The sequence below is a fragment of the Chlorocebus sabaeus genome, chromosome 10, assembly GCF_047675955.1.
Source record: "Chlorocebus sabaeus isolate Y175 chromosome 10, mChlSab1.0.hap1, whole genome shotgun sequence".
NCBI lineage: Eukaryota > Metazoa > Chordata > Mammalia > Primates > Cercopithecidae > Chlorocebus > Chlorocebus sabaeus.
The window spans coordinates 114,587,780-114,601,446 of NC_132913.1; the positions used below are offsets into that span (position 1 = coordinate 114,587,780).

Here is a 13,667-nt window from a genome sequence, read left to right on the forward strand (position 1 = left end):
GGCCGCCCTGGAAGGAAAAGGTGTAGATCAAAGAGATCTGTGTGTAGAAGAGCGTTAGGCCTCCTGTGGTGGAGAACTCCTAATGGACCCACTTCATGTGGCTGTCATCCACACACACTGGGGAGGAAAGAGCCAGAAGTTTGTTCATTTTTATGTAAGTCTCAGCTGCAGCACATGGTTACAAAATCAGTTAAGCGATGAAAGAAAAGACTTTTTCGTTTTTTTTTTTTTACCTTTGATTTTAGGTTCAGGGGTACATGTGAAGGTTTGTTACGTAGGAAAACTCATGTCATGGAGGTTTGTTATACAGATTATTTCATCACCCAGGAATTAAGCCCAGCACTCAGTAGTTATCTTTTTTGTCTACTTGAGGGTGGCGGGGAGGAGGAGGGAGAGGAGCAGAAAAGAGAAGATTTGGAAGGGAAAATGGGAAGATACCAACAATGTCATTTTAAGTGAACATTGTTCTTTCTAGTGGCAGCCGTTTCTTTATGGCAGCTGTTTCTTTATAGCACTCGATCTTGAGGGTGGTATATATGGTGGTGGTATATAAGCCCTACCTTTCCTTAAGGCTATCCTCAAATACCAGCTCTTGTTGGAGTCCTAGCAGTCCTGCAGTTCTCCACACTGGAATTAACCTCTGCCCATCCCATTCTCCCAATACCCTTGACTTGCAACTCTTCTTTTTGATTTTGTTTTTGTTTTAGACGGAGTTTTGCTCTCGTTGCCCAGGCTGGAGTGGTATATATGGCCCCTCACACCCTGCTGAAAAAATGCCTTCAGGAAATGCTGGAGAATGAGCAACATGGCCTGCAGATGACCCAGGTCAGCCAGGGCTGGCCATTAGGCCCTTAGAATAGACCTATCACTCTTTAGTAACTGGACAGGATGGCCAATACAGCCAGTGTGGCCAACGGGCATAGACAAGGCCGAGGAATACATGGCAGGGAAGAGAGGTCCTTTGTAACAGGAACCCAGAGGCTCCTATCAGAGAAGAGGGGACCCAGAAGAAAGTAAGGGCTTGGGAGTGGGTGCACAGGACAAAAAGGAGCCCCAGGGAAGCTGAGCCACATGGTGAGAACATAGGAAGAGAAGGCGATGCTTCACCAGAACGACGGGGCACTTTGTAAAAAACATCATAATCATGTAGATGGCAGAGAGGTGGCCTTGGAGTGTCCCTACTTCCAGCAGGCAGGGTCAGTGGCTCCAATGAAGAGAGGGCACAAGAACCCAGGAAAGGCCCTCCTGTGGTCACGTGCAGCTGATGAGCCCATGCAACCCTAAGTCAGGAGGAATTAGACATCACAGGCGAGCACACCTGGGCCACATAAGCACTAGACCCTCTTTCAGAAGCTCATAGTCTATGGAGAGAGAATCTTGTTCTTGTTCATGTCAGAGATAACGATCATGTTCAAGGGTAAAGAACTGATCTGTTCACATATTTTTCTCTTCCCAGTTACTTTCTTTGGTTATTTTGCAAAGCCACCACAGTGGGTGACCCCAGCCACCCCTCTCACCTCAGTTTTGATGTTGAGGTGGAGCAGTGCATTTCAACCTGCTATAGCCACTTGGGGGGCATTGAAAAATGCTGACATTCAGGCTTTGCCACCTTCCACATTCTATTAGTCTGAGATGAGGCCCAGGCACAATAGTCTTTCGAGATCCTGCAGGTGATTTTAACCTGAAGCTAGTATTGTCTTGCTAAAAAGATTCTACTCTTAGCTGAATCTTTAAGGAGTGTATTCATATAATAGTCAGGGCATCTCAAATTTGAATATGTATGCCACTATTTGGGGGACCTTGTTAAAAGCAGATTCTGATTCTGTAGGTCTGGGGCAGACCCGAGTTGCTGCTAGTTCCTGAACCAGGACCACAGTTACAGTAACAAAGATGTTGCTGACTCCTAGATGCCTGGTTATTAGGCCAATCAGCCCAGCCTGTGCTCCCGCCATCTTCCTGTTGAACAATTCTGGCTCCTCAACTTGCAACTCTTTTTGTTTGTTTGTTTTGTTTTAGATGGAGTTTTGCTCTTGTTGCCCAGGCTGGAGTTCAGTGGTGCAATCTCAGCTTACGGCAACCTCTGCCTCCTGGGTTCAAGCAATTCTCCTGCCTCAGCCTCCCAAGTAGCTGGGATTACAGGCACCTGCCACCACGCCCGGCTACTTTTGTATTTTAAGTAGAGACAGGGTTTCACCATGTTGGTCAGGCTAGTCTCAAACTCCTGACCTCAGGTGATCCACCCACCTTGACCTCCCAAAGTGCTGGGATTATAGGCATGAGCCACCACGCCCGGCCTGCATCTCCTTTTTAACATGAATTGTGTAATAATCTACCATTACTTTAAGTTATTTATATTCTGCTATTTCTTTCATGGGATTATGAGACCTTGGAGGGGGAAAACACATCTTATTCATCTTTGTATCACTCACACCACCTAGTGGCATACTTTACAAAGAGTAGAGGGAGTCTGGAAGTACTTACTGAATTGAATTTGCAGAACCCAGTTACAGGTCACATCTTTGACCTGGAAGTTATTTTTATAAGTTGGAGGGACCCAGCTCTAGATATTGCAAATATGTACATAACAAGGCAGCTTGGTTTTAAAACGAGGTGGAGTGACCAGTAATACCGACTGACAGAACTTTATCCATGCAAGGAGTATCAAGAAAGATGAGTTAAGTAACGACTGGCCCAATTCCCAGTTCTCACGGGCCATTAAAAGAAGTTGCTACAACCAACACCCAATTAACCTGGTGCACAAACACAGATGCAATGCAACAAACACACACAACGAAAACCCCACATTAATTTGAGGAAGGCTCCAGGGCTGTTTTGGCCACCACCTAAGAACCAGTCTGACTCCTGTTGAGAGGGACATCTCTTGAGCACTTAACTTCTTGGTTTTGAGGAACCAGAAGAAAAACAAACGGTACAAGATTCAGCTCTGCTTCCAGTTCCTGTGTCCCTGAACCAAAAAGAGCCCAAATCACAGTGGGGCCGTGGGGGGGGGGGTGAAAGGAAAGAGAACATTCCGGTTCCTGTAATCCCAGCACTTTGGGAGACCAAGGCAGGAGGATCACAAGGTCAGGAGATGGAGACCATTCTGGCTAACACAGTGAAACCGCATCTCCACTAAAAATACAAAAAATTAGCCGGGCATGGTGGCAGGCGCCTGTAGTCCCAGCTACTCGGGAGGCTGAGGCAGGAGAATGGCGTAAACCCGGGAGGCGGAGTTTGCAGTGAGCCGAGATGGCGCCACTGCACTCCAGCCTGGGCAAAAGAGCGAGACTCCATCTCAAAAATAAAATAAAATAAAAAAATAGAAGGGATATGTGGATCTAGTTAGCCTATGATTGATGTACTTTGGATCAAGGTAGAAACAAATTACAAAGGGAAAGACATATTTTCTTCTCCCTAGTTGTTTACTCTCCATATCAAAAGCTACAAAATAAAACATCTAGAATTTCATTTCAGCAATATATAGTGAAAATAATGAACAATCAGCATGTGGCTCATACCTGGTCCTGGGGGGCCTCTCATTCCAGGGAGTCCCATGGCTCCTTCTGGTCCTCTCAGGCCTGGCACCCCAGGAAGCCCTGGGATTCGGGGACAGTCATCGGCATCTGCAGGTGGCCCCGGTTCACCTGAAATTGGAATTACCGCTTGAGTAATGGATGCACACAGGCTTATGAACAAGCTCCTTCTACAGTCTCTGGTTAAACTTGGACTTCTGACACTATGCTGAAATTCAGTTCACATTTAGTATAAATTTCAGTATAAATGTTTGTAAAGGTTCAACAATCCAGTATAAGTTCCATGAAGGCAGGAATTTGTCTTGTTTCCTGGAGGGTGCATGAAAAACTTCCAGAACATGGACTGACCGAATGAGTGAATGGAGCATCAGAGGAAGCAGAAGGATGAAACAGTGAAGGTCGGATGATGCAGCAATATGATGACCTTCACAGGATTACCCAATCTCCGGGTCATGTTTTACTGGAGTAGCAGCCACAGGTGGCATTGCAAGAGGGACTGGTGGGTTCCTAAAGCTCAGCTTCATGTGTCCCTGAGTCCTTACCCTACACTGCAGCGCCACATGGGTTTCCATAGTGTCCGTCACTCACATAGAATTTCAGGATTGCTAGAGGCTCAGAAGCAGTGACTTTCAACCCTGAGTGAACGTTGCACTTATCCAGGGGAGTCATGGAAATATACCAATGCCTGGGTCTCACTCCCCGAAATACTGGTTTACTTGATAATAGGGTGTGGCCTGAGCAGTGTCCTCATCATTGACTGCATAATAAACTCAGCTGGTGAGCTTTTCAAATGTACTTATTAACACTGGGACCCCATCTAGACTAATTAAATAGGAATTTCTGGGGGTGGGACCTGGGTGTCAATAGTTTTTTGTTTAAGTCCCTTGGTGATTCCAGGGTCCATTAGGGCTGAAAAGCACCGTTGTAAAGCTATAACTCTGACTGTAGCACCTCAGAATCATGTCGCTAGTTTGTTAGAAACCAGAGTTCCTGAGTCAGGAGGTCTGAAGTGGGGACCATGTACATTTCTAACATGTTCCCAGGGAGGCTGATGGCGTTGATCTGGGAATCTCACTTTGAAAAACACAGGCTGGGCACAGTGACTCACACCTGTAATCCTAGCACTTTGGGAAGCCGAGGCGGGCGGATCACTTGAGATCAGGAGTTTGAGACCAGCCTGGCCAACATGGTGAAACCCCATCTCTACTAAAAAAAAAAAAAAAAAAAAAAAATAGCTGGGTGTAGTGGCAAGTGCCTGTAGTTCCAGCTACTCAGGAGGCTGAGGCAGGAGAATCACTGGAACCCAGGAGACAGAGGTTGCATGAGCCAAGATTGTGCCACTGCACTCCAGCCTGGGTGACAGAGCAAGCTTCTGTCTCCAAAAAAAAGAAAAAAGAAAAAAAGAAAAAAGAAAACCTCTATACTAAAGATGTGACCTTTTTTTCTTTTACCTTCACATCTTTAAGACATTTTTAATAAAGCTTCATTCAGTCATCCTGCAAAAATCACATAGGGATAAGAAATAATAACACTGAAAAATAATGATAACAGCTGAGACTCGCTGAATGCTTTATCATATATCAGGCCCTGTGCTGAATGCTTTTACTATTAAATCCTCCCAACAAGACTGTGTATGTGCTACTGTTATGAGAAGGTTATGGATAAGAACACTCAGGTTTGGCCAGGTGCGGTGGCTCACACCTGTCCTCCCAGCACTTTGGGAGGCCAAGGCAGGCAGATCATAAGGTCAAGAGATCGAGACCATCCTGGCCAACATGGTGAAACCCCATCTCTACTAAAAATACAAAAATTAGCCGGTCATGGTGGTGGGCACCTGTAGTCCCAGCTACTCGGGAGGCTGAGGGAGGAAAATCACTTGAACCCAGGAGGCGGAGAGCTTGAACCGGGAGGTGGGGACTGAAGTGAGCCGAGATCACACCACTGCACTCCAGCCTGGCGACAGAGCAAGACTCTGTCTTAAAAAAAAAAACACACAGACACACACACAGGCTCAGGCAAATAAGTGACACTTCTGTGGTGACACAGCTTACACATGGCAGAGTCTGGATTGCAATCCAGGGCATTCTAGCTCCAAACCCATGTTCTTAACCACCTCATCAGACTGCATCAGGAACTCAATATCTGGGTAACAACTTCTCAGAAATGAAACATATTTTAAAAGGTATTATCTGGCCAGACATGGTGTTTCACGCCTGTAATCCCAGCACTTTGGGAGGCTGAGGCGGGTGGACTGCCTGAGTTTGACAGTTCAAGACCAGCCTGGGCAACAGGGTGAAGCCCCATCTCTACTAAAATTGCAAGAAATCAGCCAGGTGTGGTGGCACATGCCTGTGATCCCAGCTACTTGGGAGGCTGAGGTAGGAAAACTGCTTGAATCTGGGAGTGCAGTGGCGGGATCTCCAGTCTGGGCACCAGAGCAAGACTCTGTCTCCAAAAAAATAAAATAAAAATAAAAGATATCATCTGATTAGCCATGGTGTTCTTCAAATGTATGCAAAAGTGTGAAATAATTTCAAGAACATCAATCATAAAGCAGTAAGAAAATCCTTAACAAAATGTGGCATAACAACAAAGTTTTAGCCTCCTAATACTTATTGGGCCTGTGTAAAATGACCTGGAATTCTTATGAGCTATTTGGAATTTAACCCCATGTAAAATATGGTATAAAACCACAAGCAACACAGGGCCAAATGTATTTCTATAATAAGTACAGTTTAATGTAAAACTTGGCTTTTCTACTATAGGTGACTTGACAGAGATGCATAGAAGCATCTCCTATTTTCCCTGAGTAATGTCTGGCCATTCCCAGTGGCAACGGAGTTGAGAAAGTGGGAGCATATGGTTAGTGCTTCCTATTTAGAATTTTGATGTTCTCTTGAAATGACTTACAATCACAGAGAGACAGGATTGAAATGAAAACAACAAATAGAGTTTAATCTTTAAATATAAGCATTGAAAATAGCAGGACTTTTTAAAATTTTGATTTTGCTTTTCTTTACTTTCTAATAAGTCAGAAGCTGAAAAATAAAAAGCGGGGGTGGGGCGGACGCGGTGGCTCACGCCTGTAATCCCAGCACTTTGGGAGGCTGAGGCAGGCGGATCACAAGGTCAAGAGATCGAGACCACGGTGAAACCCCATCTCTACTAAAAATATAAAAATTAGCTGGGCGTGGTGGTGGGCGCCTGCAGTCCCAGCTACTTGGGAGGCTGAGGCAGGAGAATGGGGTGAACCCGGGAGGCGGAGCTCACAGTGAGCCGAGGTTGCGTCACTGCACTCCACCCTGGGCGACAGAGCGAAACTCTGTCTCAAAAAAAAAAAAAAGGGGTTGAGGGGCTGAGGCCTCTCTTCTAAAGACCTTAAAAGTAACACACGGTGTCTGTATTCAGAGCAATTTTCATTAGGGCTAATAACAGAGGCCTGGAAAGAACAAATGCAAGCACTCACAATTTTTCTTTTTCTCTTTTGAGAAATGCTTTTTATTTTCTTTGAAAATGCCAGGCACAAAATAACATGTTGTATTTGCATTGCAGAGCATTAAGTGAACATTTTCCTTTTAACACACAACGAAATGTGCTTCTTAAAAATGGACTTGAGGGTGTAATAGGAAAGGCTTGTCACAGCCCCTTACTGGGAGGTGAGGCCCCATTTTTTAATGTTGTGTATCCCATTTATTTTAGGGATGCGCTATGTATTTATATTGTAGAATTTAAAAAAGGAACTTACATTGGTATGTACTATAGCCTTTGACAGAGAAAGCGCACATACTTCATGCCCCAATTGAAACTATGTAGGCTAAGGATCTACGCTGCCTTGACAACCTATCAGTGAGGCTAAGTGTTAGGACGCTCTAATATGAGGTTACTATATCTGTAACGAGGAAGCAAAGCACTGCAGCCTAACATCCTTAGAGCACCCCATCTATAAAAATGTAACAAAGTTTAGCTCACCCATACAGAGGAAAAAGGACAAGTACAGAAATGACTAGAAACCAGAGTGAGGGGAAATGACCAATTCTATAGCAAAGCTTACCTCTGGGACCTGGAGGAGTCCGAAGACAACAAACAAGGTCAGGCCGTGATTTTCACAGGGTGCAAAGAGATTGTAAATTTGTGGATTAGGACAAAAGTGAAATAGATTGAGAACATACATAATAACTTGAGGCAGCATCAATGACAAGCAGAATGGCAGCATCTATTTACATAAAAAGTCCACATCAGTGTGACTGACAGGAGCAGCTATGATTTAGTAATGGAGTTTTCATCTGTAGAATGACTTGAAATGAAACTCTCTTGAGCAATATAAAATTCTAGTTGATTTCTTATTGCAAATATCCCCTAATTTAATGCATGTAGGAATTCTATCCATTTAAAAGCTTCTGAAAATTTCATATTAATTTACCAGGTATAGGGTATGCATAGAAAGGAAATGTGAAAATAATCAACATATAGGGCACAGTGGCTCACGCCTGTAATCCCAGCACTTTGGGAGGCCGAGGCGGGTGGATCATGAGGTCAGGAGATCGAGACCATCCTGGCTAACACAGTGAAATCCCATCTCTACTTAAAATACAAAAACATTAGCTGGGCGAGGTGGCAGGTGCCTGTAGTCCCAGCTACTTGGGAGGCTGAGGCAGGAGAATGGCGTGAACCCAGGAGGCAGAGCTTGCAGTGAGCCGAGATCGCTGCAATGCACTCCAGCCTGGGTGACAAAGCGAGACTCCGTCTCAAAAAAAAAAAAAAAAGAATCAATATACAAGCCCTTGTTCCTCCTGTACTATGATACATCATAAAGCAGTGTGATTTATTTATTCTTTGAACTAGAGTGCTAACTTAGGACATTGCAAAATATTCTGAACTGATGCCACATTACCATAATATCGATTTAGGATCTTGAAAGATATTACTTCTGCCCATCTCAAATACACATGTCTGTTTGCCCCTTCTCTCCCCAACTCTTCCTTGTCATAATTTGACCCTATAGTTAAAAACTGTTGCCTATAGAGTTAAACTGAATAGCTTTTTCCCTTCCTAGGAACGAATGGACTTTACAGAAAAATATTAAATAAAACATCTAGGAAAATCAATGAAAATTCAGGGATCAGAACTGAATATACGATCCTAATAAACGATAATCACATCAGTCTTTGCCTCTTGCATAAAGGAACACATATTTGTTTCCCTTAGAAATAGTCTATGTGGGCCAGGCACAGTGGCTCACACCTGTAATCCCAGCACTTTGGGAGGCTGAGGTGGGCTGATCACCTGAGATCAGGAGTTTGAGACCAGCCTTGCCAACATAGTGAAACTCTGTCTCTATTAAAATACAAAAATTAGTTAGGCACGGTGGCACACACCTGTAATCCTAGCTACTTGAGTTTGAATCAGATGGATCACTTGAACCCAGGAGGCGGAGGCTGCAGTGAGCTGAGATCACACCACTGCACTCCAGCCTGGGTGACAGAGTGAGACTGTCTCAAACAAACAAACAAACAAACAAAAAGTGTATATAAAATCAATTCCTAATTTTCAAACTTACTTATTCTGGCAACAAATTATTACTTTACCAAACATGAGACTTTGTAGTGCTGCCTGAAAGAAATATACTCTTAATATAAGAAAGGGCTTAAATAATAAAAATATGCTAGTAATTCAGAATATTAACTACTTTCTGAACGATGATCGTTTTAGTAATGTTTAAACAAAACGCTCTATGCAGGTTGGAAGCTCACCTGGAAGACCCGTGGGCCCTTTTCTCCCTGGAGGTCCAGGTAAACCCTTCTCTCCAGGTGGCCCAGGAAATCCATGTGGTCCCTGTGGCCCTGGGAATCCCATTGGTCCTTAAAAAAACCAAAACATAAAAATGAGGGCACTGGAATGAGACAAGATAAAAACAATGACAGTTTGATAGACTGAATTCAGAAATTCACTCCAACAAAATGCAGGGCATAGCTAGCCTGAGAGTCGAGATGAGCCTCGCTTTCCTCTGTGGGGCTTAGACGGGTTGCCTCTGAAGGAAACACATGATCGACCAAAAGAACTAAGGAAATGGTTCCATGATCAAGACAAGACTCAATTACAATGAAAAGAAGTCCTATAACCCTGAACTTTCTCTGGAGACAAAGGACTGGAACTGAAGGGAAAATCAGGAAAGAGCTTTCAATATCCGAGAACAATGTACCTCCCCAGCCGAGTTCAAACCACTCTCCTCAAGTTTTAGGCACAACGTATGTGATGTTCCTTTACTTCTTCCATATCCATGGTGTCTTCCTCATTTTTTAGAGTTAAGACCAAGTCTCACTTTCTCAGGGAAGCCTTCCCTGGAATCCCAACTGAAGTTTAGTTGCTTCTTGATAAGCTCTTCATTCAGGACACTTAACTGGATTTAAACTGACATATCCCTTAGTGTGCATGTCTATCTTCCATGAAACTACGCTTTTTATAAAAGAAATGTTATTATTATTATTTGCTCCATTACCCAGGCTGGAGTGTAGTGGTACAATCATTGCTCACTGCAGCCTCCAGCTCTTGGGTTCCAGTGATCCTCTCACCTCAGCCTCCCGAGTAGCTGGGACTACAGGCACACACCACCATGCCCAGATAATTTTTTCATTTTTTTGTAGAGAGGGGGTTTCACTGTGTTGCCCAGGCTGGTCTTGAACTATACTGGCCTCTAGGGATCCTCACACCTTGGCCTCCCAAAGTGTTGGGATTACAGGTGTGAACCACTGAGTCAGGCGGAAACTCTGTCCTTATAAGATTAGAGACTCTACTTAAATTTGTTCACCACTATATTCCTGCAGGTGCCTAATATTTCTCACTGTGTAAGTCATAAAAGGTAAACTGAGGAAACTCACTCTCTTTATAGTAAAGCACTGTTTGGCCATTATATTCTCTGGACTGGGAGTCAAGAAGCATGATTAGTGGTTCCACCAATATTTCTAACTCCCTGTGTATTCTTGTGTAGATCACTCGTATTCATATGGTGTGTTATTTCCTCAGTCCTGAATTTTATGTCCAGGTAGAGATTTATTCCCTAGAGTAACTAAGGAGGAGGAGTGTTAGCCAGCCCCTTCCTCCTTTCTCTTGGTGACTAGAGTGTTAGCACATCAGTCCAATTCTGAAGTTCAATAATTGGAAGCCTACTTACCTATAGATTTGAGCCACATTCTCTAAACTTGATTTCATTGCTAATATAGATGAACAGGCTTGCTCCATACTGTTGTACAAGCTGTACACTGCACAATTCCACAGATGCCATTTGCACTATAGTCATGGCAGCCTCACAGTGATTTTTATCTGTGATCTAATCTTTTGCCTTATTTCCCACTTGGTTCAGAACTCAGGCAAGGTGCTAGTTATTGGGCTCCTTTTGCAAATTTCAACTGCTGTTTTTCTGATATCCAGCTTCCTTATTTATGAAACGGGGGAGTTAAAATGGATACTCATTAGTCATGTTTTTTCAACAAAAAGCTTCTTTGAACCTAAAAATTATCTGAAATTCTGGCGACCAAAAACTGATCTCCCTAAATATTAGCAGTTGGATAAAAAATAATTAAAATAAATATTTTAACCTCAAAGAGTGGGGAAATTCAGTGATTGGGGATCTTTGCATGAATATAAAAAAGCAAAGTCAGCAGTCTAAAACTAAGCTGTCCAATACAGAAGCTATTAACCACACACGGCTAGTTAGCACTTGAAATGTGGCCAGTCCGACCTGAGCTGTGCTGTTAGCATGGAACACACATGGGATTTCAAAGGCAGGAAGAAGAAGTGGCTTATTTGCAAAAGGAACTAGGTTTGCACAATCAGCTCAATTATTTCATTGATAAATGTATATTAATTATATGTTAAAATATTTAAATATATTATGTTAAATCACATAAAGTATGAAAGTTCATTTGTTTTTACTTGTTAAAATGTGACTACTATATTTTTAAATTGCACATGTGGCTTGCATCACATTTCCACTGTTCAGTTCTGGCCTGGAAGATTACCAAGAATATTATTAGGGCCTAAAGATGAACTAGTGTTTCTTCCTTTTACTTGTTCAACTTTGACCCAAACTTCAGGACTCTTTGGGGAAATAAGGACATTTTGGAAAGGAGTCACTTTGTTTACATAGGAAATAGAAATGGTGGCACAGTACCCCAGACCCTCAGGGGTAAGATAACCAAGGTGTTCATACACTACTTAATGGAACAACATTCATACCTTTCTGGCCATCTTTTCCATCACATCCTGGAAAGCCTTTGTATCCTGGAGGGCCTGGTGGGCCGGGGAGACCTGGTGGCCCTGGTAGACCACAGTCACCTGGCTCCCCTCTCAGGAGGTCAACACTCCCAGGGAGGCCTGGAGGCCCTGGTGCTCCTGACCACAGAGAAGAGACAAAAAATATTCTTTTAATCAAAGACAAATGTGTACACTAGCTGCTTGACAGCTTCTGAAGAAAAACAATTTAATGATTTGCAAGCAAGGAATAAAGAGAATTAGAAGAATAAGGAAGTCAATAACAGAAATGAAATAGAATGGATCGTAATACCAAATTGAGAAATGGTGTAGATAATGGGTTGGTAGCTGTTAGACAAAATGAACCCAAGCAAAACCTTCCTTCCCTTCAAAGTCATTCCTGTTGAAAATATCATTTTGGGTTTTTGTTTGCATTGCCATCTTACTGCTTTAATAAGATGGATAGGTGGATAGATGGTTGGATGGATAGGTAAGATGGATGGATGGGTGGGTGGATGGATGGAGGGAGGGAGGGAGGGAGGGAGGGAGGCAGGGAGGGAGAGAGGGAGGGATGGATGGATGGATGGATAGATGGATAGATGAATAGAGTACCAGACAGACAGATGAATGCATAGATGGATGGATTGGTGGATGGATGGATGGATGGATGGACGGACGGACAGATAGGCATTTGAGGAAATATGTCTGGTGGGAAAGGAATGTTCACTCGATTAAATTTATAATCCTAATGGAAAACAACTTTCCACAAATAGGAATAAATTCGCCCCAATTATATTCCTACTTAGCTTCTGTACTTCTTAGCACACTTTTGAGAGCTTTATTATTTTCAGTGTACAATCTCTAATATCCTAAAGATTCAAAGATGATGGGCATGTGTCTTTAAGGAAGAGTTCTAAGAGCTTGTATGAATGCAATTGCCTGCATTTAGCAAGATATCACACGGAGCCACACTCCTCCGAATTCCCAACCCAGCTCTCCCTAAACCTACTTGGTCAGCTTAGTAATGACTTCCAACATCTTTCCTTACCAAAGTTTGTCCCTGTGAAGTGATGAAAGAAACAACACGTACTGTCAGCAGCACACGAAGAGACTGTTTCTTGTGTGCAACAGGCCTGCATCCTGTCACTCTGGGCTAGTGCCAGTGGTTTATGTGACAGTTGCTAGAGACCAACAAGGAGGGTGTGATTCCCACTTGCCACCTACTTCTGAAGACTTTTGGTCAGCATCAAGCTGGTGATAGAAACGCTTGCTTGTCAGTTTCTACCCTGAATAGGCGAGGGCCTAACACAGCTGAAATAGAAGAGTGACAGGGCCAAGTCCTGGTCCTGGATATGGTCCTGAGAGCCCACCACTACCCACAGTCCCACCCTAACTGTGTCTCACTTATCCACCTGCCAAGCTGATCGGGGGCTGCTTCAGTGCTTCTATTCTGCCACTCTCTGGTCATGCATTCCTCCAGAGCTGGCAGCATCTAACAAAGGGAGCACTGCCATCCTTTGTCATGATTCTCTCATACCTCTTGGGCCATCGGGACCAGGAGGTCCCTGATCTCCAGATGGACCTGGGTCAGGAATGTCCTTAGGCGCTCTTCCTGTGGCACCCGCAGGACCAGGTGGTCCTGATCTCCCTAAGAAGGGACATGTTCACACGTTAGCCTCATTGCATTCGGAAGGTTTTGGTTTAGTTATTGAAAGAAGGGCAAAGCATGCTGCAGCTTACCTGGGGGACCTGGGAGACCTTGTTCTCCACAAGGACCTGGAGGAGAGATTCCTGGGCTCCCAGGATCTCCTCTCTCCCCTTTTAGCCCAGGCATTCCCACTGGACCAGGTGGCCCCACATCATGCAAACCTTAGTGGGGAAAACAGA

General features: G+C 43.8%; 1 protein-coding gene across 1 annotated transcript in view; it reads right to left on the bottom strand.

Moving 5' to 3' along the window:
* COL4A4 (collagen type IV alpha 4 chain) overlaps positions 1 to 13,667 on the bottom strand; it is a 153,921-nt gene that overhangs the window by 15,078 nt on the left and 125,176 nt on the right. Inside the window, exons 39-44 of the mRNA XM_038001450.2 lie at positions 13,521 to 13,649; positions 13,318 to 13,428; positions 11,766 to 11,921; positions 9,284 to 9,391; positions 7,585 to 7,593; positions 3,519 to 3,644 (exon numbers count right to left, since the gene is read on the bottom strand). Coding sequence (XP_037857378.2) covers positions 3,519 to 3,644; positions 7,585 to 7,593; positions 9,284 to 9,391; positions 11,766 to 11,921; positions 13,318 to 13,428; positions 13,521 to 13,649 — 639 coding nt within the window. The remainder of the gene's footprint in view (positions 1 to 3,518; positions 3,645 to 7,584; positions 7,594 to 9,283; positions 9,392 to 11,765; positions 11,922 to 13,317; positions 13,429 to 13,520; positions 13,650 to 13,667) is intronic.